General features: G+C 38.5%; 1 protein-coding gene and 1 long non-coding RNA gene across 2 annotated transcripts in view; one reads left to right on the top strand and one right to left on the bottom strand.

Annotated features, from left to right (window-relative positions):
• LOC145981597 (juvenile hormone esterase-like) overlaps positions 1 to 22659 on the bottom strand; it is a 53260-nt gene that overhangs the window by 13503 nt on the left and 17098 nt on the right. Inside the window, exons 2-6 of the mRNA XM_083114960.1 lie at positions 15508 to 15651; positions 12073 to 12226; positions 9987 to 10172; positions 9500 to 9690; positions 7179 to 7350 (exon numbers count right to left, since the gene is read on the bottom strand). Coding sequence (XP_082971086.1) covers positions 7179 to 7350; positions 9500 to 9690; positions 9987 to 10172; positions 12073 to 12226; positions 15508 to 15651 — 847 coding nt within the window. The remainder of the gene's footprint in view (positions 1 to 7178; positions 7351 to 9499; positions 9691 to 9986; positions 10173 to 12072; positions 12227 to 15507; positions 15652 to 22659) is intronic.
• LOC145981598 (uncharacterized) overlaps positions 1 to 22659 on the top strand; it is a 104490-nt gene that overhangs the window by 72262 nt on the left and 9569 nt on the right. The window lies entirely within an intron of this gene.

Genomic DNA, 22659 nt, shown 5'->3' with positions numbered 1-22659 from the left:
GAGCCAACATCTTCAGCATAAGATGTTTCTAATGTATTGGGATCTGTAAAATCCTCTAACTCTACACTGGTGATTTTTGGTTTGTTGTCAGCGTTTGTTGTTGATAAGGTGGGGTAGTGGTGTGCCTGTGGTTGAAGCCAATATTTGATCTTGATTGGTCTCAGTGTGCCCCCAACAAAAAACTGGTAATAAAATTGTGCAGGGGACAGCATATATATTTTGCCACCTGGTGTAAATGGTGAATCATATTCTTTGTTGGGGATGCTGTACAATTCAAGAATTATTGTATGTTTAGGATTCTCGATTATGCCGGTTATTTCTTTTTCTGCTGTAAGCAATCTACTTGTTACAGATTCAAGGTGCTCATTGATAGTCCTAACAACATCATCATGGCCTGGCTTGATTTTTATGTCCACAACAAGTTTCTTGTATTGTTGCACAATTTCTTGTAGCTGAGTGGCAAAAACAGACAGAGCATTTGCTTGATTGGATTCCATGGTCCCTAGCTGTTGCTTGATATTAGATACAATTTGCTGTAAATTTTCAACAACTGCCAATTTTGAATTTTGAGCAGTAAGATCATGGACTTGTCTTCTGATATCCTCAAACAGGGCATGCAGTTCATTAATATGTTGATTAGTTGGTAGAGTGGCCACTGTCTGAGTAAGTTGTTTGATCTCTGTCTGAATATTCTTGATATCTTCTGATTTCAATATGCGATTCACAGCTCTCTTAATATTTTTAAGTTCCTGTGATGTAGGCAGATTTGATACAGTATTCTGCAAAGATTCAAGTGCCAATTTTACATTGTTTAATTCAGAAGCATCAGCCACATTTTGCATAGCATCTTGGAGCAGGGCTATATCTGCCTGAGTAGGTGTTGATTGTTGTAAAATTTCAAGCTTTGTTTGGATATCATCGATCAATTGATGAAAATGATATAGCTCAGATTCAGTGTTGAGATTTTCAAGTTTTGTGATCTGTTGCTGGACACTGGCAAGGATATCTACAATACCAGGCAGGCGGGATTCTAGAGATTCTTGTACATTTGTCAAATCACTTTGCACTGCTGCTATTGTACCCTCAAGATGGGTTATGCTACTTTGAATTTTTCCAAAATCTTCATATGTTTCAAGTTGCAGCTTAATATTGGCAACACTCCGAGTTATTGCACTCAAAGCATCAGAAGATGGCAAGTTGTTCATAAAATTTTCAAGTGTCTCAATTTTTTCTTTAACCTCGGCTATGGCATTGTTCAAGGGGTCCAGATTAGGTATCTGGAGTGATTGAATCTGTTCCTTTAGAGTGGAAATCACTAGATCAAAATCTTCTTGTGATTTTATGCTTTTGACAATTGTTTGGAGCTGTGTCTGGATTTGCTACAGCTTCTTCTAAACTTTGAAAATTATCCAATGTGGCCAGGTCAGTATATTTCTGAAGCAATAATTTGAGTTCTGAGTCAATTTTAAGAAGAGGGTCCATGCATTGTGATTGTAAATTTGTAATTTCTAGTTGAAGACTGGCATTGAGTGTGGTTTGTAAAGCTTGTAAATCACTTCTTAATTTCTTGACTCTGACATCAAGCATCAGAATCTCATCACTGTGATCTTCATGTCTTGTATGGCCAAATATATCATTAGGCATTTTGTTTTAGTGGTTATTTATTATTGAATATCTGATTCTTAGTTCTATAAAAAAAGGTATAAGCTTGTCATATGATCCCGTGACCTCAATATATAAGCAGTCACCAGCAGAAACAGTATATACAGTGTCAGAAACCATGTTTGAGTGCTTAATTCTATAAATATTTCTCCCTACTGAAATCTTGACATTACCCTCGGGGGTTGTAATAAATTGTAATTGACCACCTACAGGTAATTGGTAATGATTTAAATTATTGTTAAATATGTACAATGTTTTTACCTGTTTCATCATCAACATCTGTAAGTATGCTGTTCAGATGAATAATTAACAAAGCACTTAGTTTAGATATTATATCAGAAGAGGGTTGTGGTGTTGGCAGGTCCATAATAGCCTGTTTTTTGAACCCAAATAAGTTCATAGGCATGTTTATTTATTTCAAATCATGCTCTGTAATTGGGCATTGATTGCCACTTCTCAAATCACAATGACCCCATGGTAGAGTATGTATGCCACATGATAAAATGAATCTCTTATCATCATGTGGATCCAGAGCCACTTTTCTTACAATATTTGTAGTCAACAAGTGATCCACACTCTGAATTCTGGATTCTGATGTTCTGATTGTGCTACATAATTTGAGGAAATTTTTGTAATCTCCAAATTCAAGCTCTTTGTCTACAGTCACTCTGCCAATGCCCTTGGCCTTTTTGGCAACAGCGCCACTACATGTTTCAAAACTGTACATCTTGGCCCTTAACCCAGCAAATGCCACAATAACATCACCAAGTGTCTCATCTTTTAACTTGCCAGGCACCTTTTTGTTGTGGGGTTTAATTTTTGAATGTTCAGTGGTATCAAAATATTTAAACAATTCAGGCTGTGCTATATCTTGATAAACATCTTGTGTTTGAATATCAAGAACAAAACTATCTGTGTCCATGTACATCAGTTTTACACGATCCTTATAAAAAGGCTTCAACACATTATAAAACAATTTTAACATGTGTAATTTGGCCAATTCCAATATCACAGCCCCTACATAAATAAGCTTATCAAACTTAATCTTTGTTTTTTTCATGTTGAAAAGTGCCATATTCTCATCATAAATTCTTCTGTAATTGAAGTTGGGCTTTGCAATCAATTTTTTGCTCCGGCTGGGGTCAGTAATTATTTTAACATCAATATGTTTTCTGACATTTTCTATTGTTTTGCCATACACAGAATTGACACATCAATTTAAACACGGTCTTATCAAATTGGCTCATTGCAGATGTTCGAAGCTCTGTGTTTGTATCAATATATGGCTTCAACCAATTGAGTGCCTGAACCTCAACACTTTTCCAACTTTGGTCACTTGAACACCATGATTCATCGGGAACTGGAGGTTTTTGTAATATATGACATAGCCCTGTTTTGGCTCTAGAGTCATCATCAATTTCTTCTGTTTAGAGCCAGGTGAGCATTCAACCTCAGGAATTGTGGGCAGATCAGAAAATGTGTTGTGTAAATCATCAGGAATTGTCAGATCAACCTCTAAGAACAGGCCATAGTTACTGTCATCAAAATCCTTAAGATATTCAATATTGAAATCTTCAACCCACTCAAGCCCTGCATATGGCAGTTTATCCATCATAGCATAACCATAGAGGCTGTTTGTATCCACATACAGTATATAATTTGATGGCAGTGCTGGATCATAATTGAGAATATATTTGTTATTTGCTCTGGCATATCTCTGAGAACATTGCACCATGCCTCCTCTTATACATTGTTCCATAAACAGATACATATCTTGATCCGGGATCAGATCCAATTGCATTTTAGTGTTTAAAAACATTGCAGACCATGCTAGGCCCGTAGCACTGTAAAATTACTGTGGATCCAGCTTATAATTTTGCATGGAAGATTTTCTGAATGCTTGCAGTATATCAGCTAAGAGGGTCACATCAAGTTTTAAATATGCCTTGTGATAATCACCAAATGTCTGGCATTTTAAATTGTTCCACATCAACTGGGCATGGTGATAATCATCATCAGTAATTCCAGATGCTCTGATTTTGCTGTAAAACTCTTCTTGTGGTGGCAGAGAACACTCATCAAATTTAGAAAAATCTGTAACATAATCATATGGATATACACCCTTCCGCTTAATTAATTTCAGTTCCTGATTTGGAAACAAAGCACATGTGATTTTGAATTGATCATCAGATAATTGAGTGGCCAGTGTAGCCAGGCTAGCAGACAGAATTCTGTATGAATCAAGAAATCTTAAGTGAATAGGAACACCATTAACTTTAATTATTTTGCTAATGGCAATATATTTTTCATTATTTTCAGCTAAAATATTTAAATTCTGCTTGTCAAACCCCTCGTACCTGATCAAATGATGAAAATCATAATTGGATGCTCCATGGCAAAATATAGGGACAAAATTTGGTCTCTGGATCTTAATATTACAGCTATTACACAGGGCCATTAAGAATTTACCATCTGTATGGGAATGGTGTTTCACCTTGATATTTGCATCTGAAAATTCAGAATCACATACCGGGCATTTTTCTGCATTGTTGAAATCTTTAATCTGTTTCTCTGTTAAAGGCAACATGGGTTTTGATTTTAATAAGATATTAGATGCTATGTCATGGTACTCATTTTCTATTCTATGTGCAAATTCTTTGATGGCATCTGCTCCCATGTATAAATATTCTTTACTAACAACACCATCCTGTACAACAACATAATAAAAACTAGAAGGTTCATGTAACTGGTATGGTGTAATTAAAGATTCCTCAGGATCTGGGCTACAGAATGCAAGAGGTTTGAGATTTGATTCAAAATCACAGACCATATATGCTGGGTGTTCCAACAAGGCTTCAAATTTTTTGAATTTGGCATTTTCACTTGGATTAGGCATCACCATATGAACAGGTTTATGGTTGCCACAGTATTTCAGATGCTCAATTAACTTGTTTTTAGCAATTTCTGCATTTTTTTCACGAACCCCATTTACCATTTTTTGACCATCAAATACAGTTAAACATCTTCGGCACAACTTAAATGTTCTATTAAATTTGTCTAGTTGTGTTCTGACTAAAGCTTCAAGATTTTGTATCAGAGTATAATGTTGTGTATCATCCCCTTCAATTAAGAGCAGATCAATCGGAACAGCAGAATCATCATCAAATGTACTGATTCTGAGAGGTGCTATCAAGCAATTGCCACGGCCAGTAGAACAAATAAAGACATTAATATATAATTGTTTACCATTGATATTCCTGGCCTTTTTTTTCAAATTTATCAATATTCTGAACAGACATTGGATATTCTAAACACTCCATTGCTTCATCAAAATCATTTTCATGTTGTTTATAATAACTTATTCGCTCAGGATGCCTTGAAACTGGATACAAAGCAGCTAAAATACACCACAAAAAGCATTTCTCATCATTATTTTTTATATTAACCACGGCTTGTTTGTTTTTAATATTAGCAGGTAATGGCAAATATGTAGATCCTTGTAATGGGCTGAATTCAGAAATATTAACATAGAGCTTGTGTGGAGAACCGCATAGGCTCCATCCAGACTCTTTTCCAGCAAATTCAGAGTGTTTAATATTCAATTGATCTATCAAACTGCTTATTATTTTGTCTGAATTTGCATTTGAATATACAGCTACAGTTTCTGTTATGTGGGGCTGTGTAAATTTTGTGCCATTTGGCTTCTTATATTGTGTAAACAATTTGAGGGACAGCTTATAAGAGCCATTTTGTGCATTTAGAATTGCCTGCACATCTGGATTTATACTGTTCAAAAAATTCTTAATGTCACATTTTGGCTCTGATACAAACCGGTGATCCCTAAGTTGGCCATTAAAACTGCTATGGATAGGTGGTGCATAGCGTGGCTGCTTTGCTGGTCCAGCATTAACAGGTGCTTCATGCTTCCTTTTCAGACCAGATGTAGATGGTTGTGGGGGCAATGTTGATGACTGTGCAGAACAAGTACCCATATGTTTATATGTGAAATATTCCATGCTATATTTTCTATGGCATTTAGGGCATATTTTTGTGGGAGTTCTGCATTTGTCTGGATTACAATTCTTTTGGTGCCTGGCCCAATTGGGGCTGGTTATATTCTTATTGCATTGATTACAATATTTTTGATTTGGCATTTTTGTTGTTGTTTATTATATAAGATTTCCTGGGGTCCAAATCAAAACTTTATACTTAATAAAAAATATCAGTTGGGTTCAGTAGTGTGATTTGTGTGTGTGTGTGTGTGTGTGTGTGTGTGTGTGTGTGTGTGTGTGTGTGTGTGTGTGTTAATATTTTTGGCTTTGGTATTTATATAAAATTTCTTGGGGTTCAAATCAAAACTCTATACTTAATAAACCTATGACAGGTTGTCAAAAATTCTGTATATTAAATCAAATAGATTTGTAATTCATTTTATACAAATCTGCAATATTTTTGTGTTTAAAAATATGAGCAACACTGCAACAACACACCCTTACTCTTCAACAACTCTCACAATACTGGCTGATATGCAATGCAAAATCTCTTTATATAGGCTAAGCACGGACCGCATTGAAAACATCTGAAACAATAAGCCAATCAGAATATAACACATCATCACATTATGTCATAACCAAGCAATCAGAAAACAACACATGTCTAATAATTTATTGCATAATATTGGGTAATAATTTGTTGCAAAACATGATGCAATATAAATAAACCAGAAATAGGCCACAAGTGGACCGGAAGTAAATATGTGAGGGTGGGTGTGGGTGTGTGTGGGTGTGTATGTGGGTGGGTGTAGGTGGGTGTGGGTATGTATGTGGGTGGGTGTGGTCAAGGTCAAGGTCAAAGTCAAGGTCAAGGTCATCTCAAGGTCAGGGTCAAGGTCATCTCAAGGTCAAGGTCAATATGGGTGTGCGTGTGTGTGTGTGTGTGTGTGTGTGTGTCAGGGGTGTGTGTGGGTGTGTATGTGGGTGGGTGTGGGTGAGGGTGGCTTAGTTTTAGGTGTAGCCAAAAAAAATATCAAGAGGGGCATATTTTTGACAGGATTATGGACAACAATCTCACAGATGTGGCTTTTGTAAGTGTAGGCAAATCAATCTGAGGGGGCTCATCATTTCACAGGAAATTCTCGAGGGCATTTTTACAAAAATCTTGGATTAGACAGGGTACCACACTTGAGCAAAAAGCTCATATAGGCATGTTGAGCTAGTTTTAAGTGTAGGCAAATCTGCCTGAGGGGGGTTCATCATTTCTCGTCCTGGTTATAGCATCAATTATACTAAACCTGTTAAATTGTTTACTATATGTTTTGTCAGAAACAAATAACCATCTTGTAATATGCAATACAAGTGTTTCTCCTACTCGATCGATTAAGTCACTGCAAACGAGACGTTTGTGGAACGTTGTCTGTTTCAAATACACAATGCGCTGTTTGTAAATATATAATTCATAATGTAGAATGATGCTTCGACAATCAATCGGGTCCTTAAGAAGAAAGGAATGCAACTCACGAGAAACCTTGAGTGCTCCGTCGCTGCTCGTCATTCCAGAGATCCAGGGTACAGGTTGGAACTTCCCTTCCTCCAGCAGCTCCAGGGGGTGGCCTGGAAGGAAGGCTTCATCTTCGGGAATCTCCTTCTCCACGCTGGGCTTGAACGGGATCATTGGGTCCATGTCCCACTCCTAGCGGACAGAACAGAGAATTGACTAACAACATATGTCATCTTCCCCCCGTATAACTTCAACTAAACCTTTTAAGTCACGCTATGTCAGATAGCTGGTTATATTTTTATCACACTCAATTAATATTTTTTTCGTTTTATGGCCTTTTAAAAGCAGCTTTCCCCAGTGGAGGCATCTTTGAAGCCTTCAAGCGCTCCTAAACCAGAATCTGTTACGAAGTCACTGACCTGGAATTAGAGATGGTACTGCGTCGAGACTTGCCACAATTTCGCCTTCTCTCCAGGTGAGGAAACTTATTTTGTTTTTCACCTCGTCTCAACCTGAACCTCTTTTCCTCGTTCTCGATGTAAAATCTCGCCCTGTTCCCGATTGAAATGTCGCGGTCTTGTTCCGAAATAAAGCATACAGAATGTTTTACAAATACTTATCAAAAAAATACACATCGTAGACACTAACTTTAGGGGTGTTGAGACGAATTTTCATTCATATTGGTCGTGTTGCCATGCATTGCGTGCCCGAGATGAGTCGACAGACGACGTACGTCATTACGTGTGTATTTCTGTGGAACTTTTCATTATATTTAGTGTTATTTACATGCTTCATATTATTAAAGTTTAAGTAAGTCTATATACATGTTTCATTGTGCCAGAGTGACTGAATACGCGAGACAACACACCCAGAAACTAGGAAGCTAATTAAGGGGGTACTTTCTCCCTCTTCCCAAGTACCTGAAGGGGACAGATTTTCGCCCCTCTTCAATATTCACTCTCGGTTAATTTGATTTGCTTTATTTTACTTCGCTTCTTGTGCAACTTTTGGCTAGTTTGCGAAGATGGGGATGAGTGATGATATGATGAAATTGATGAATGGACATGCCCAGGCCAGGATTCGAACCCGGGACCCCTGGAGTCGTCCTGACCACTCCGCCACGGGGGCCGGCACTCTCGGTTAAGTATTGTTACGTTAAATGGATACATAGACGTAAATTATATGTATGACAAATATTAGTAAGGAGGGTCTTGATGATTTGAAGGACTATGCGACCTAAACAATATTTAAGAAATTGTCAAGTGCTTTGTGTATCGTTTCCGAACAGCAATGACACGCCATCGTCTGAACAACAGGTTGAGGCCTCCCCGTAACGTCGTCGCCTTGTAATAAAGGGGTCCCAGGTTCGATACCTGGTGGAGGCACATAGTTGTTCGAATCCCGCTTTAAACTGTGGGTCCAATTCCGATTAACTTTTCTGTGCATAAAGTGGACTTAATACCAAAACTCAAACAACAGATTGTCTGTAGGTGTTGTCTTGGGCTATTGTTCCACGTAGATCATTCGAGCCTCCAAAGTTACAAATGTTTTCGTGATTTCCAGTTTAGATCTTGCCTGTGATTGCAAGTCTACAAAGCATCGGACTATCAAGACTATACTTTAACGCCAAGGGTTCCCAAACGTTTTCTATTCAAGACGCCATTAATGTTTCAAGATTTTTCCGAGGCGCCAAATCAGAATGTGGGCGTGTCTAACACTTGCAACGCTCAGTTAGTGAGGTTACGTTGCGTGCCTTAAGTTAAAAAATGAACACATATTTCAAATTCAGAAAAAAATCATATGTAAAAAGTACTAAAACCATGTGCAGATTAAAAATTAAGTGTCAGTTCAGTGAAAATATTGGAACATTTCGCGGCACACTTTGGGAACCACTGCTGTAACCTATTCGTTTAAGAGATAATCTTCATGAGGCTGCTATTACAAAAGGTTGATTACAACTGAATAGGGAAGTAGATTGGCGATCTTGACTACAGAAATGTAAAGGGAAAGTTGAAGATTCACCAAGGGGGAACCTCTGTCACTGGCAAGAACACTAATCTTAACTACTTACGAGGCCAATTGTGAAGACATTCCACTAAGCCAATCCAACATTGGCACCGTGTGAATAGAGAGGAAATCCATGTGAATGGAATGTCTCCAGCCATTGTCTCAAGCCACTCCACTAAATTAGAATGGTTTCAAATGGATTGTCTTCAACTTTGTCATTGGATTGGCTTAGTGTCTTCACAATTGGCCTCGTGTAAATGGTCCATTACACAAACAGTTTTAAGCACAAAATCCACAATTCGTGTGTAAATGCTACGGTAATAAATGACCTTACCATAAAGTGAACGTCCGTGGCCACTATCTTCTCCGCAGGAACTTGGGCCAAGCAGCCCACGAGGGCCTCTGAGGGCTCCTTGGGACAGCCCAGCAGCCCAGCCAGCTTCTGGGCCTGTCCCCGGGCGTTGGGCGACACGGACCACGACATCAGTGCCGTCCCACTCTGCGAGATGCCTCTGTGGAAGAGCCCTGCAACGACAAGAGGCGGAAGGTGAGAGAGGAACGTGTTGGGAAGGACAGTTTACTTTTCTTGGCAAACAAGGCTTAGCATTAAAAAGACATAGTGCAGGGGTAAAAATGGCAAGTGCTCCCTCCATCAAGATCCCCTCATTGCCTCCACTGGGCGGTATTCTATTCAACAGCTCCACATTTACAGACATTGATAAAATTGGTGACTTGCCAACGAGGAAGATGAGGTTTGCATTGCCACCTTTAGATTGTCACAGATGATTAACAACTGCATTAATATATGTATACTGAATTACCTGTAGACAAGGGGGACAGCATGTGGAAATGCACGCTGGCGCCCCCTGCGCTCTCGCCGAAGATGGTGACGCTGCCTGGGTTCCCTCCGAAGTAGGCAATGTTCTCCTGGACCCAGCGAAGGGCCTCCACCTGGTCCTTTAGACCGTAGTTCCCTGGGGACGCCTCGTCCTCCGTGCTCAGGAATCCTGGAAGGAGGTCAACAGTTAGGATTGCTACATGCGTAGTACCTCGGGACATACAAAGGCATATATTCCATTTACTATATATACATAATCAATATAGAATGAGTTCTATGCTTTATGTATGTGCGTGTGTGCGTGTGCATGTGTGTACATGGATGTACATTTATGAATATACCGCAATATTTTCAGTAGAGCTTATGATGAACACAGAAGCAAACCAACTAGATGAGTACCAGATCCTTTCTTCCCGAAAAAACGCACTGTCTAAGGTGATATTGTGTGGAGTCCATAAACCAAAATTACACATGAAATATATTCTAAAATTATTACGTTATTACTTTTACTGCAGAGTCCACGACACAGATGAGTACACGAATCTACGGCCTCAGAAAGGTAAGTATCACGTCTTTCCAATTTCTTCTATCAATATATCTTTCCACCTTGTGCATCAATCTGATGAATTTTCTCCGAAAACCGAGCTACTTCACTGGGAATTCTGGGTGAATTTTTCTTCGTAGACATGAAAAATTTCAACTTCTTATGACTCCAAATCCAACTGTAGAGATTATAAATGTCCTGCGGCAAGTTTTTCAGTTTAGCTTTTATTTATATCGAAAAAGGGAAACAAAGTTTCGTGAAAAGTAAAACACAATTCTTTCAATCCGTTTAGTGTTCTTTGCGGAACAATCTGACAGACGGAAGATTATTGCTAGATAAGATATCTTGAAGTTCATTAGGTAAATTTGAGTTTGAAATTCTTATACAATTAACAATTTTTCGTCGATTAGTATATTCCGTAATATTTGTAACTTGTGTTTATAGATGTTTGCGAAATGCAAACTGCACACCTTAAATTAAATATTTTAGCTCATGTATATACTGTTTAATTGAATGGAATCACATAGAGCCTTTATATTGTATTATAAACTGGGAATTGTACTTTAATTTATCGTGGTCCTAAAGTTGCCACCCTGAATATTATAATCCTGTACGTCTCTTATTTCCCCTTTATAAATAATAAAGAAGTGAGACGTGGATTATATTATCGGCGCAGTGGAAGTTAATTATCTTTCATTAGCTAATTAAACTATTTAATGTAAACTTATTATTCATTCAACCATAATATTTATTAACAAATCAGATTATACTTTCCACATTTATATGTGTATCACAAGGTTCATTCACAACCCATCTAATCACCGAAGAACAACATTTTAGTTTATTCAACAATAATAACCATGTATAATCTCCTCATTAAATTGTGTCAGTCCGTCCAATTAAATCGTCAAAAGTCAGTACGTTACGGCTATATGAGTCAACTGCAACCGTGCCCAAAACCCCCACAGCCAACATGACCCGGAGCAATCTACCCTTGAAAATTAAATATCCTCTTTAGCATTTTCAAAAGGTAGACGTAACTATATAAACGTTAGGCAAATTACACCAGGCCATGCAGGCCCAAAAAGGGTGATAAACGGATATACAGTATACTCAGTCTGTGTCCAGTTAGTCCTACGTCTCCCCCAGTCGGCAAGGATCTGCCACGCCAAACTCTTCGCTCACCCAGCGCAGAAGCCTAGCCAATGGCATACCCTACCTTAGTCACATGTATATTGAGTCTTCAATACGTCACCAAATGAGTTATTGTACACTATGGGCTTACAATGTATAACAATTTTTTCATGTTATTCAAAGTCAAACTCATCGTTTTATCTGTGAAGATCATCTTATGTGCTGGAAATGATTCTTCAACAAAAACTAGTCAGTGGAGTAAATTTGAATGCTGAAACGTTACTTCACAAGGCACGTAATGACACTAAAATCGCTGAATGGCAGTTAGTTCCCTGTAAATTGCACGAAAAGGTTTGAATATTGACTTGGGCTAATACAGCCGTGGACTCACCCAGAGCTCCCAGCCGGTAGTTGGTGGTGACCAGCACGACGTCTCTATCCAGGAGCAGCTCAGGGCCGTAGATGAAGCTGACCCCGGCGCCTGCGAACCATCCGCCACCGTGGAACCACACCATCACGTCAAGCTTCTCCTCGCTCTCTGGAAGCTAAAATGAAAAACACATCAAAGGATAAATGTTTCCCCAGAGGAGACTTTTGGTAATAATGAGCTTTGAATGCAATGGAATGGGCAGACAGAGGAGTCAATGAAAAGTACTTGTTTAAGGACCTTGAAGAAAAGGTTGTTAATTCTAAAGAGTTCTATTATAAGTTCTGCTGCAAGATCCGGAAGCTTGAAAATCCTGCACAATTTAAATTCGGTTCAAGTTGCTTATTGTTTTATTTTTTTTAAAAAAAGGTTCCTGGACCGTATTTAAATTCATCCGGAAAAAAGGTTCCTGGACCGAATTTAAATTTATATAAAGTATTTGTTTAAGGACCTTGAAGACCTTGAAACCATATTTTTGCCTCCTTGTCTTATTAGGCATATTCATGACTTTGCAGTTCTTATTGCATTTCTAAAATACTCTTTTCAGGTTTCTTAACTTAATTTTGTCCCTTCATGGTCCATTGTATTGCCGGGCCCCGTAGCGGAGTGGTTTGCACAACGGGGTTCCGGGTTCGAATCCCGGCCTGGGCATGGATGCTTGTGAGTGTCCATTCATCAATTCCATCATATCATCACTCATCCACATCTTCGCAAATTAGCCAAAAGTGGCACAAAAAGCGAAGTAAAATAAAGCAAATCAATGAATCAATCAATCCATTGTATTTGCTTCTCTTGTAATTTTGCAGTTTTTCGGAGGGTCGTAACATCGAAACGAGGCATCAACGAGCAAAACGTTATGAACAAAAGATGTTCATCTTGATGTTCTCTACGCGCTGTGGACGTTTGTCAGTGTTGCACTGTGACACCCTGAAGGCAACACTGAGCCGATACTCGTACTCCCACCGAAACCGGTACTGATGCTTGAAAATTATATACCGTACATAACGTTTAAAGTTATTTAAATTTTTTTATTAATTTTAGCAGGTTTCACTCCAATTATAAGCATTCATTTACTATAGTTTTGATTTAAAATATTCAAAAATTTCATCAGAATATAATAACTAATTACGATGCGAGAGACCCGGTTTCGAGCCTCCCCGTCATCGCCTTGTAATCAAGGGGTCACAGGTTCAATACCCGGTAGAGGTACTTAGTGGCTCGGATTATACTTTAAACTGTAGGTCCAGTCCCGATTAGCCTTACTGTGCATAAAGTGGAGTTAAAGCACAAACTCAATCAGTAAAGACCCAGGTTCGATCCCCGGCGGGGGAGAACCGGGATTTTCTTGCGCCTGTTCAAACGGCTCCGTCACCCACCCAGCATCGAATAAAGTGGGTACCTGGAGGAAACTCCAGGGCATAAAGGCTGCCATGGGCGTGGTGCTGATCACATCACCCCCACCTTCGGCCGTGATCAAGAAAGTGTGGGACCCTAACTCCACATCCTCCATACACCTTCATGGCGTGGTGCAAAGCAAAGGGCAGCACTTTACTTGACTTTTTTTTGTTAAGTAATCACAAATTCAGTATTTTCTCATAATGTTAGTACAAAATTAACGGAAAGTTAGAATTTTGCATGAATTTCAGGATACGTAGACTGAACGAAAGTGTTGCGCACAGGGTGGATAAAAATAATGATCTTTATTTTTTTAAATATTTTTTTAATTTTTTAAATTTAAATCGAATTTTTTATTTAAATCTATTTCTTTACTTAAAAAAACGCGCTTAAAATTGCTGGCATGATTTCTGGCACTATACACTTAGATATATGTTTGTTTATAGAAAGGCCTTTTCTAGTAAATGGTGGCCGCGGTGGATCAGTCGGTAACGCGTCTGACTACCATGCTAAAGGTCCCGGGTTCGACCCCCGGCCGGTTCAAATCCGGGAACTTTTCTAACGATGGAAGGGGCTCCGGCGCCCACCCAGCGTCGAATAACATGGGTACCTGGGGGAAACCCTGGGGGGTAAAGGCGGTCAGGGGCGTGATGCTGATCACATCACACCCACTCACGACCGGATCAAGAAACTGTGGTGCGTTACCCCCACACCCCCTATACGCCTTCATGGCGTGGCGCTATGCACAGGGGAGCACTTTACTTTTTTTTTAGTAAATGGTCCTGTAAAATATTTGAAGAGTGTGATTGAATCAAATAAAAAATATACCTAAACATACATTTTTCTATTTTTGATACTGTAACTAAATACTATGGAGATGTTTATTGAGTGTGTTAATGAAACTAATAATAATATCAGTAACTTTTCTTCAGGCCTCCCCGATGGCGCAGTGGTTGCGTCGTCGCCTTGTAATCAAGGGGTCCCGGGTTCGATACCCGGTGGAGGTAGAAGTGGTTCGGATCCCACTTTAAACTGTAGGTCCAGTCCCGATTAGCCTTACTGTGCATAAAGTGGACTTAAAACACCAAATCAACCAACCAACCAAGTAACTTTTCTTCCAGTGAAACTAAAACATTCTGTTTTTAATTGTGACTTAAAATATTAACTTAGATATTTTTATAGTCTTTGTAGCTGAGTTTTCGAGATTTTTTTAAATGATAGTTTGAAAAATATCAGCTGCCTTGTTTATTTACAGTTTAATGATATTGAAACTATTTATGGTTTAACATAATTAGTATTTTGTATATTTTTCTACACAAAATGTTTGCTATTTTTGCCTGTAAAAATTATTGAATTTTAAATTAAGAGAAATCCTGTCTTTACATTTCCTTGAACTCAGACCATGTAAGTAATTAAAGATCGAACAGACCATCAAATTTGAAATTCTACACCCAAATGATATCTTAATCCAACATTAAGGTCGCAACCCCTCCTTAAGGAACCACTCCTTATATACTTCTTATATACTCCTTGACCACCGAGCAATTCACTTCATCCACAATAAATAGATTAAGTATATTCACCTCCAATGACCTATTAATTAAACTACCAGAAGATAAATAAGGAAGAAATCATATCTTCCGTATATTTTATTTCCTTTAATTTTATTTCCTAGAGCCTAATGAACATTATTAAATAATTACAAGATTAATGTACTTTCACCAAAAGTGTTTCTTATATCTACAAAATCCTTATGTACATTATTGTAAAAATTATTAAATTAAAGTGATTTAAATCGGTGAATAAAAAAATTACCTGATTTAAATCAACCCATCCTGGTTGCGCAGCATTTTTTGTGGACTCTGCTAACGATCAGAACACCGGAAAAGTATCGCGGCGGGTATGGATACCAACGGGTACTTTCCAATAACGATACCACTGGTATCGGCCGATACCGACACATCGCCTCATCCTTAATATTATAAAAGAGATTAAGTAACTTACGCTGGGTGTGTAGACGTTGAGGTAGAGGCAGTCCTCCTGCCCCTGGTAGTCCTTGGCCTTGATGTAGAGGTTCCTCTGGATGCACATGGGGGCGTCGGCCACCGCCTCTCTCACTCCCTCCCATGGCTGCGCCGGCTGCGGAGGCTGGAAGAAAGACAACTTCGATCAGCTTACAAGGAAGGTGTACGCTGTTGTTGGTCGTAGGTGAACCCAGTTTTTACATTTGTAAAACATTACATACACACACAGTGTGCGAATTAACGGGGGGGGGGGGGGGATGGCGAGGATTTCCCCCCCACATTTTATCCCCGGCAAAAGAAAATTATTTTTATCCCTACCAGGGAAGCTTTTATCCCACTCAAAGACAATGGAATTGAAAGGATACAATATATACCATTTTTAACTGTAACAAACAACTGAGAAATCATTCGTGTCAATGAATCATCAAAGATTTCCCTCCCGAAAAGTATGCAGTCTTGTGGATTATTCTGCAACCGAATATGTATTCAAGTGTTCACAAGAAACTTGTAGGTAGTTAAATGGACATTAAGTTTCAACCTGAAAATAGAAAGTTGGATAAGATTTCGCAGTGGCTACTCCTGGCTTTTTTGGGGTGTAGGAAGAAGATATGGCAAACGGAGGAAGGTTTGAAAAATTCGTTCAATTACAGTCGCACATATCGTTTTTACTAACCATTGCATTTAGAATGTTAGCTGCAGGTCCATGCACAAAGTAGGGCAAGGGGCCCTTGCACCCTTTCAACTATGATTTTTTTTAATGTAAACCTACAAAGACCTACGAAAATAGCATTGATGATATTTTAGATTTTGTAAGAATTTCGACTTTGTACCCCATCCTGTCGTGTGGATTGAGGATAATAAAAAGTGCTGCTTAAACTCGAAAAATTGGGCTCGGATAACAAATTGTGTTCTATATAATATGGGAAAGTGACAATAATTAATTTGAGGGGAAATTTTCGTGAGATCGTTTCTAATTATAATCTAATTTAATATAATGCATGTTATGTAATTACAGTTTTAAGTTCAATTATGCATCTACTTTTCGAGTTTCACTTGCGGTACTTATTATTCACTACAGTTATGAAATATTCTTAATTTTCCTAAAAAATTGTATACAATGGTTGAACAAACGAAATGAGTTCAGTATAGAACTTGAAACGGTTTGAGAAAATTGCTTGTTTACCCCAATCTTCTACCGATTTCCTGCCATAACATTTTCTCACGAACAAAATTGGGCAGGATAAAGAAAAGATAGAGGATTGATCGTGACATGGTTGTCGCTGTGTAGGCATACTCCCCTTTATTTGAAACATGTCCACTGGTGAAGTATAAATACGATTTAGACATAATTTTATTTTTATTTCCTGAAAACATATTCCCTCTCCCTCTAAGACTCACGTTTGTAAATTATGCTAGATTTTACCATTGTGCCAAAAGCAGGGTGCTAGGTGCCAACAAAGATCAAACTGTACTAGGTTTAGTACCGTTTTGCTGAGGTTGGCATCACTGATTGAGGAAACCCACAATGCTTCCTCGTCTGAGCTTTAAAAAGCGCAAGCTTTCCCTCTCCTAACCCTTCTGTTTGTAGTGCTACCAGCGAGGTTCCTCAGGCATGGCAGCAAAGACTGTGTGTCCATCGTCATTGGGCTGCGGCTGGAGCGAACGACGGCAGTTAACTCTTGACAGTAGCTAACCTAGTCAATTGTACGTATATTGCGCTCATAATTTTATATCCCGCATTATTATTAAACTCCTAAAACATAGAGAACTGGAAGCAAGTATAAATGAACTGTAGGAAGTTCCTCACTTCCTACATGGAGGAATCGCCTCTGAGTTTTCGATATTACTATTTTTGTACAAGATTGAGTTTTCTTAGAATGTAAATACACTGTTTCTAAATTACGTCCTAATTAAATATTAAGTAAGATTTAATGACCTAGGTTAGAACCAATGTTGCAAGGTAATTAGAACCGCAAGGAGTAGTTGTATTGGTACTACTATAAACTCGAGAAAGGAAGAGCTCCCCTCCAGCAGATTTGCTACACTTAAAACTTGCTCAACATGGCCATATGAGCTTTTTGCTCAAGTGTGGAACTCTGCCTAATTAAAGATTTTTGTAAAAATGCCCTCAAATATTTTTCAGAAAGGAAGAGCTCTCTGAGAAAGGAAGAGCTCCCCTGAGATTTGTATACCCACACCCACCCACACCCACCCACACATATTTACTTCCGGTCCACTTCCGGTCTACTTCCGGTCCACTTCCGGTCTACTTCCGGTCTACTTCCGGTCTACTTCCGGTCTACTTCCGGTCTACTTCCGGTCCACTTCCGGTCCACTTCCGGTCCACTTCCGGTTTGCCTACTTCCGGTCCACTTCCGGTTTAAGTTCAATTGGACACCAGACTCATCTTGCATATCTAGTACTAAGGCAATGCAATATGCAGAGACTCTCTAGAACTGCTCTGTGACCCTCTCATTTCTTACGTCATAAACATATGATTTTTCACCTATGAGAATGACGCTACAAATGGTGTCTTCGGGTAAAGCCTCGTGGAATTCACAGATAATTTTAATGTTTGTCCTGTCATTAACCACAACCTGTTTCCTTTTTGAAGTGTTGATTACAAACATGGGTCTCTGTGTTTTGAATTCATCTGGTGAGTAATACATATCAGTATTGCCAGTAGTGACCCTTTTGAAGGAAGAAAAAGCCTCATATAATTTAAGAAAATCATCCTTGGACATGTCTAAATTATAATTTTCTCTAGGAAAGACCTCATTTCTGCCATTTTTAAGATATATGTTCTTGATGTAGCAGTTATCAAATTTACTTGAATTTTTTTCCTGATTATTGTGTCTTCCAGTCTGAAACAGTACCACTACAAAATCGGGCATGTCAAATTGAATATTGGAGAATGAATTTGTAGCATCAAATTCATAATAAGTACCAGATGCAGGCTTCTGTACGCATTGATATGTGTAAAATTGCAGAGGAATCTGTGGATTTTTTACTATATCTGCTTTGTGTTTAAGAGCGTAACTGGCCTCATACTCAACAACAGGGATTCTTAACTCCATAGTCTGAATAATGCATTTGCCCTTATCAGGTAAGGTATTAGGCAGAGCTTCTCCTGTAGAGTTTAATGTGCTGTACCTCATCAAGGCATTATTATCATTTGCAGCTCTTCTAAATGTAATTCTTAAACCGCCCTTCCACATAATATCTTTGTAATCCGAGAAGAATCCTGGCAACAGGCGCATAGGAAACAGCACAGTGTGGTTTTTAGATAATATCTTATCACCAGCCTCAAATCCACCTATTTTGTAGTAAGAAGCTTCGGTTTTGGATAATTTTAATGTGGCCAAAGCTGTGGAGGTAATGCCGGGATAATCTATTCTGTTTATAACAACGCCATGCTTTCTGATCTCAATTTCAGAGAACAGATGCGGCACAAAATTGTCCACCAATCTTATATTTGAATTTGCCGGATAATCTGTACCATCGAGCTTTACAACATCAAATTTGATGTACAGATCTGCTCTGTGGGGGTGTATAAAGCCGTCCCCTACATCAAGATCAACCTCGATTTCTGTGTTGGGTTGATTTAAATTTGTAAATGTCCTCCTGTTTGGGGGGAATGATTGTAGCTCATAACTCTCAATATTTTCCATTGTATGTATTTTTATTTAAATATTAATTTCTATGATTGCAGTTGTTGTGGCTCCAGCAAAATCAACTAATTCTTCTTTTTCATTAGTGACCATCAATTCAATGTAATCTATTCTATTATGACACACAGGAAAATATAATGTTGGGGATGGATTGTAGATGATGGGCTCCATGAATTCGGAATTAGGTTTGAATGTTGCAATGATGCCGGTTTGTTTGTGAGTGCCTATGCCATTTGATTTGGTGATCATACCCTCAGCCACATTACAGTGAATATTCAGAGTCTCTATGGCTAAGAATTTAGGTATATTCATAGCAGTGTGTTTGATGGCCGGTTCGAGTTTTGTGTTGTTCTCAAAGCCTAACAGCTCTCCTATAGTACCCAGATCCACTGTTTCTGTAGCAGATACAATCTCTACTCTGTGAGTGACAGAATTTTGACTTAACACTACACCTCTGGGTAATTGAGCATTTAGAGTGGACAGATTATATTGCCCTGGAGTGATGACAATTTTTTGATCCCCTACTGCAATTGTGTTGTTGTGGTGTGTAATATTAGGGATCAAGTACATGCCATAAAATGCTCTGAGAGCTATTGTTTTGGGATACACTATGTCATCATGTAATTTGAGTTTCAATATTGAATTTTGGCTGGTGAGATGGAATACCCCCATGATGTTTTAAATACCACAAGGCTTTTTGAAAATTTTCAATTGATGGTTTATTTATTTGAGACATATATCTAAGAACAGATAAACACAAATGTCCGCAATTAACATCTTTGAAGTTTTGAACACGGGCATTATTGTAATAAAGATTAGCTGAGTTTAGATATTGTACTAAATTTTCAGGTGGAACACCTCCAAATGAATCAAACACAAATGCCTCATTTTTTAAATATTTAAGATAACAAATCCAGTGAGTGCCCTGATTTTTGTACTCATCCAAATTAACAATGCCACACTCTTTGTTGAGTGGTTGTTCTGGTAAAGAATCAGACATGTACACACCTCTAAAATTTTTGATGCCCAGTGGCTTGATTAAAGCTTCAATATCTTGGTTTGTAAGCGGCTCTTGTTTTTTTTAAACTTATTCATGGCTCTCTTAACACCTTTGCCTTTTTTCTCCATGGCCAGGTTATGGCGCCTCTGCTCATCTAATTCTGCCCTATTTTTCTTGGCATCTATTACTGTTTTTGCTATGGCAGCTGATCCCCCAGCCAAGCTCCCCACAGCCCCGAGAGCAGCTAAGATGGCAGGGATGGTAAATATGAAACCCCCCACATGTGATTTTTTCCTGGATTGTTGTAATTTTTTTAATTGGGGGGTACTAAGCAACAATTTCATACCATGGCCCTTTGCAAGACAAGAGCTTTTTTTCTTGCGCTGCTTTTTGGTCAAGAGACTATCAATAGTTTTAAGAGATTTGAGACCTGCATAAGGTATTTGATACATAACACCCTTGGCCTTCATTGTAGGTTTATTATATACATATTCACAACCCCCACCCCAGTTTTTGTTTGGTGCTCATAGCTATGGTGGTTCCCAATGCTGATATTCTCTCACTTAAAGAAGCATTTTTGCTTACAAATCTACCAAATGCAGCCTCTTCTAATTTCTTGTCTGCAACATGTCTCTTGTCAAGATCAGAATGTGTGTTGTATGCTATGTCATGGTCTCTACAAGCAGCATCTAGGGGATTTATACCAGGATCTCCTCTGTTTAATCTATGGTCTAATTTTGTTCCTGGACCACAATACTGATAGCCTGGAATGTGTAGTTCAAATGGCAGCTTGTTTATGATGTCATTAACCAGGCCCCGACCCTCAGAGACATTCCAAAATTTAGGTGGTAGAGTATTAATAATTTTTATGAGATATCCAATCCCCTTAGGGTCATTCACTATAAAATTAGACAATTTTGTGCTTATCATGTCCATAATTCCAACCTTTTCATTGTAAAAATTGTGGTTGCCAGCATTTTCCTCCCCAGCTATCACCAGCAACCTATCTACAAGTTTCCTGACATCATCAACCCACACAAATTCTTTAGGCAGGGTGTTGTATTGTTTGATTCCACTGCCAGTCTTGATCTGTGACCATATGGGCTTGATTAAATTGTTATATTTTGCCCCACTGCTAGACTTAACCCTTTTCTGTGTGGGATCATTGTTCTGGTATAGAGCATCTGATTTTATTAATATTTCTTTGTAATGCTCATAATCTTGATCTGTATAGCTGCCAGGCCTTTTCCTAGTCATCAGTTCCCACAACCCAGGTGTGCCGGGATATTTAACGAAACCACCTCTTTCTCCGAGACGAGATTCTGAATAAACAATTATATCATCTCCCATAAATGTTACTCTGAAATTGCCAATTCTATGAATGATGCTGCCATCAAGCTCTGTGTCAGCATATAAGCCAAAGACCTCATCTTTGTTGTCTTTAGGTGTGGTTAAATATTTTTGAGCAAGAAGACCCAATTCAATAGGATCCTGAGTAGCTTCAATTCTTCTAGGAGCAACAGGACTAGGTGTATGAATACTGGAAAGTGGGGTGAATGGATAATCTAATATGTTCCTTGCAGCTACAGGTACAAGCTCTGTGATCAAATCTTGATTTTGCTCTGTAACAGTTTTGATATTCTTACCTAAATTATTAATAGCATCAATTACAGGCTGTTCTGTTTGTTTGGGTTTTTCATAGATTCCCCGGTTCTCTGATTTCCATCCCTTAAATCTTTTTACAAGATAATCTCTTAACTTAAGATCGTCAATAATTGGCCTTTTCATGGTTATTTATATATGTTTCAACGTCTAGAAAATCGTTGATTTTATTTCTGTATTTGCCACTGTTAGGTGTTCTTGTCATATCAATTGTGACAACCCCATAACTGTCCTGGTTCCAGCACCTGCTGCAAAATTTAGAAAAATCATTGTAGCTCAAGTCTCCACCTACATATTCATCATGTATGTGTTTGAGGTTGGTATGATCTTGATGAAACACACATATAAAATTGCTGTTGTCTCGGATCAGCTGCTTCGGAATTTTTGAAAAAGTCTGTGCCAGGTAGAAGCAATCAATGTTTTTGTGCCGCCCCTGTGTAAAGAAATTTCTAACCTTGTTTTGATTATCCAGTATAATATCATCAAACACAACAACAGAATTATCGAGACATTCATCAAGTGGCTTAACATCTGGTTCAAAAGTGGCAATATCCAATCCATCATATAGCTTCATCAGCTGCTGATATTTTAATTGTTCCAAGCTCTTAGAAAAGACATACAAGTGCCTGTTTTTCCAGTCTAACCAGTTGGGTGCCAATAAAAAATTATCAACCATTAGTGTAGTTTTACCACAAGCAGATGGCCCAACAATAAGACACCTAATATTATCAGGCAGCAAGTTGCCATTTCTCTTATTCTGTTGTTCAGGTTCTGGCAGCCTTTTTATAACATCCCAGGT

The sequence above is a fragment of the Lepisma saccharinum genome, chromosome 29, assembly GCF_977018435.1.
Source record: "Lepisma saccharinum chromosome 29, izLepSacc3.1, whole genome shotgun sequence".
Classification (NCBI taxonomy): Eukaryota; Metazoa; Arthropoda; class Insecta; order Zygentoma; family Lepismatidae; genus Lepisma; species Lepisma saccharinum.
The sequence above is the reverse complement of the archived record's forward strand: the minus strand, read 5'-3'. Positions and strand labels throughout refer to the sequence as shown.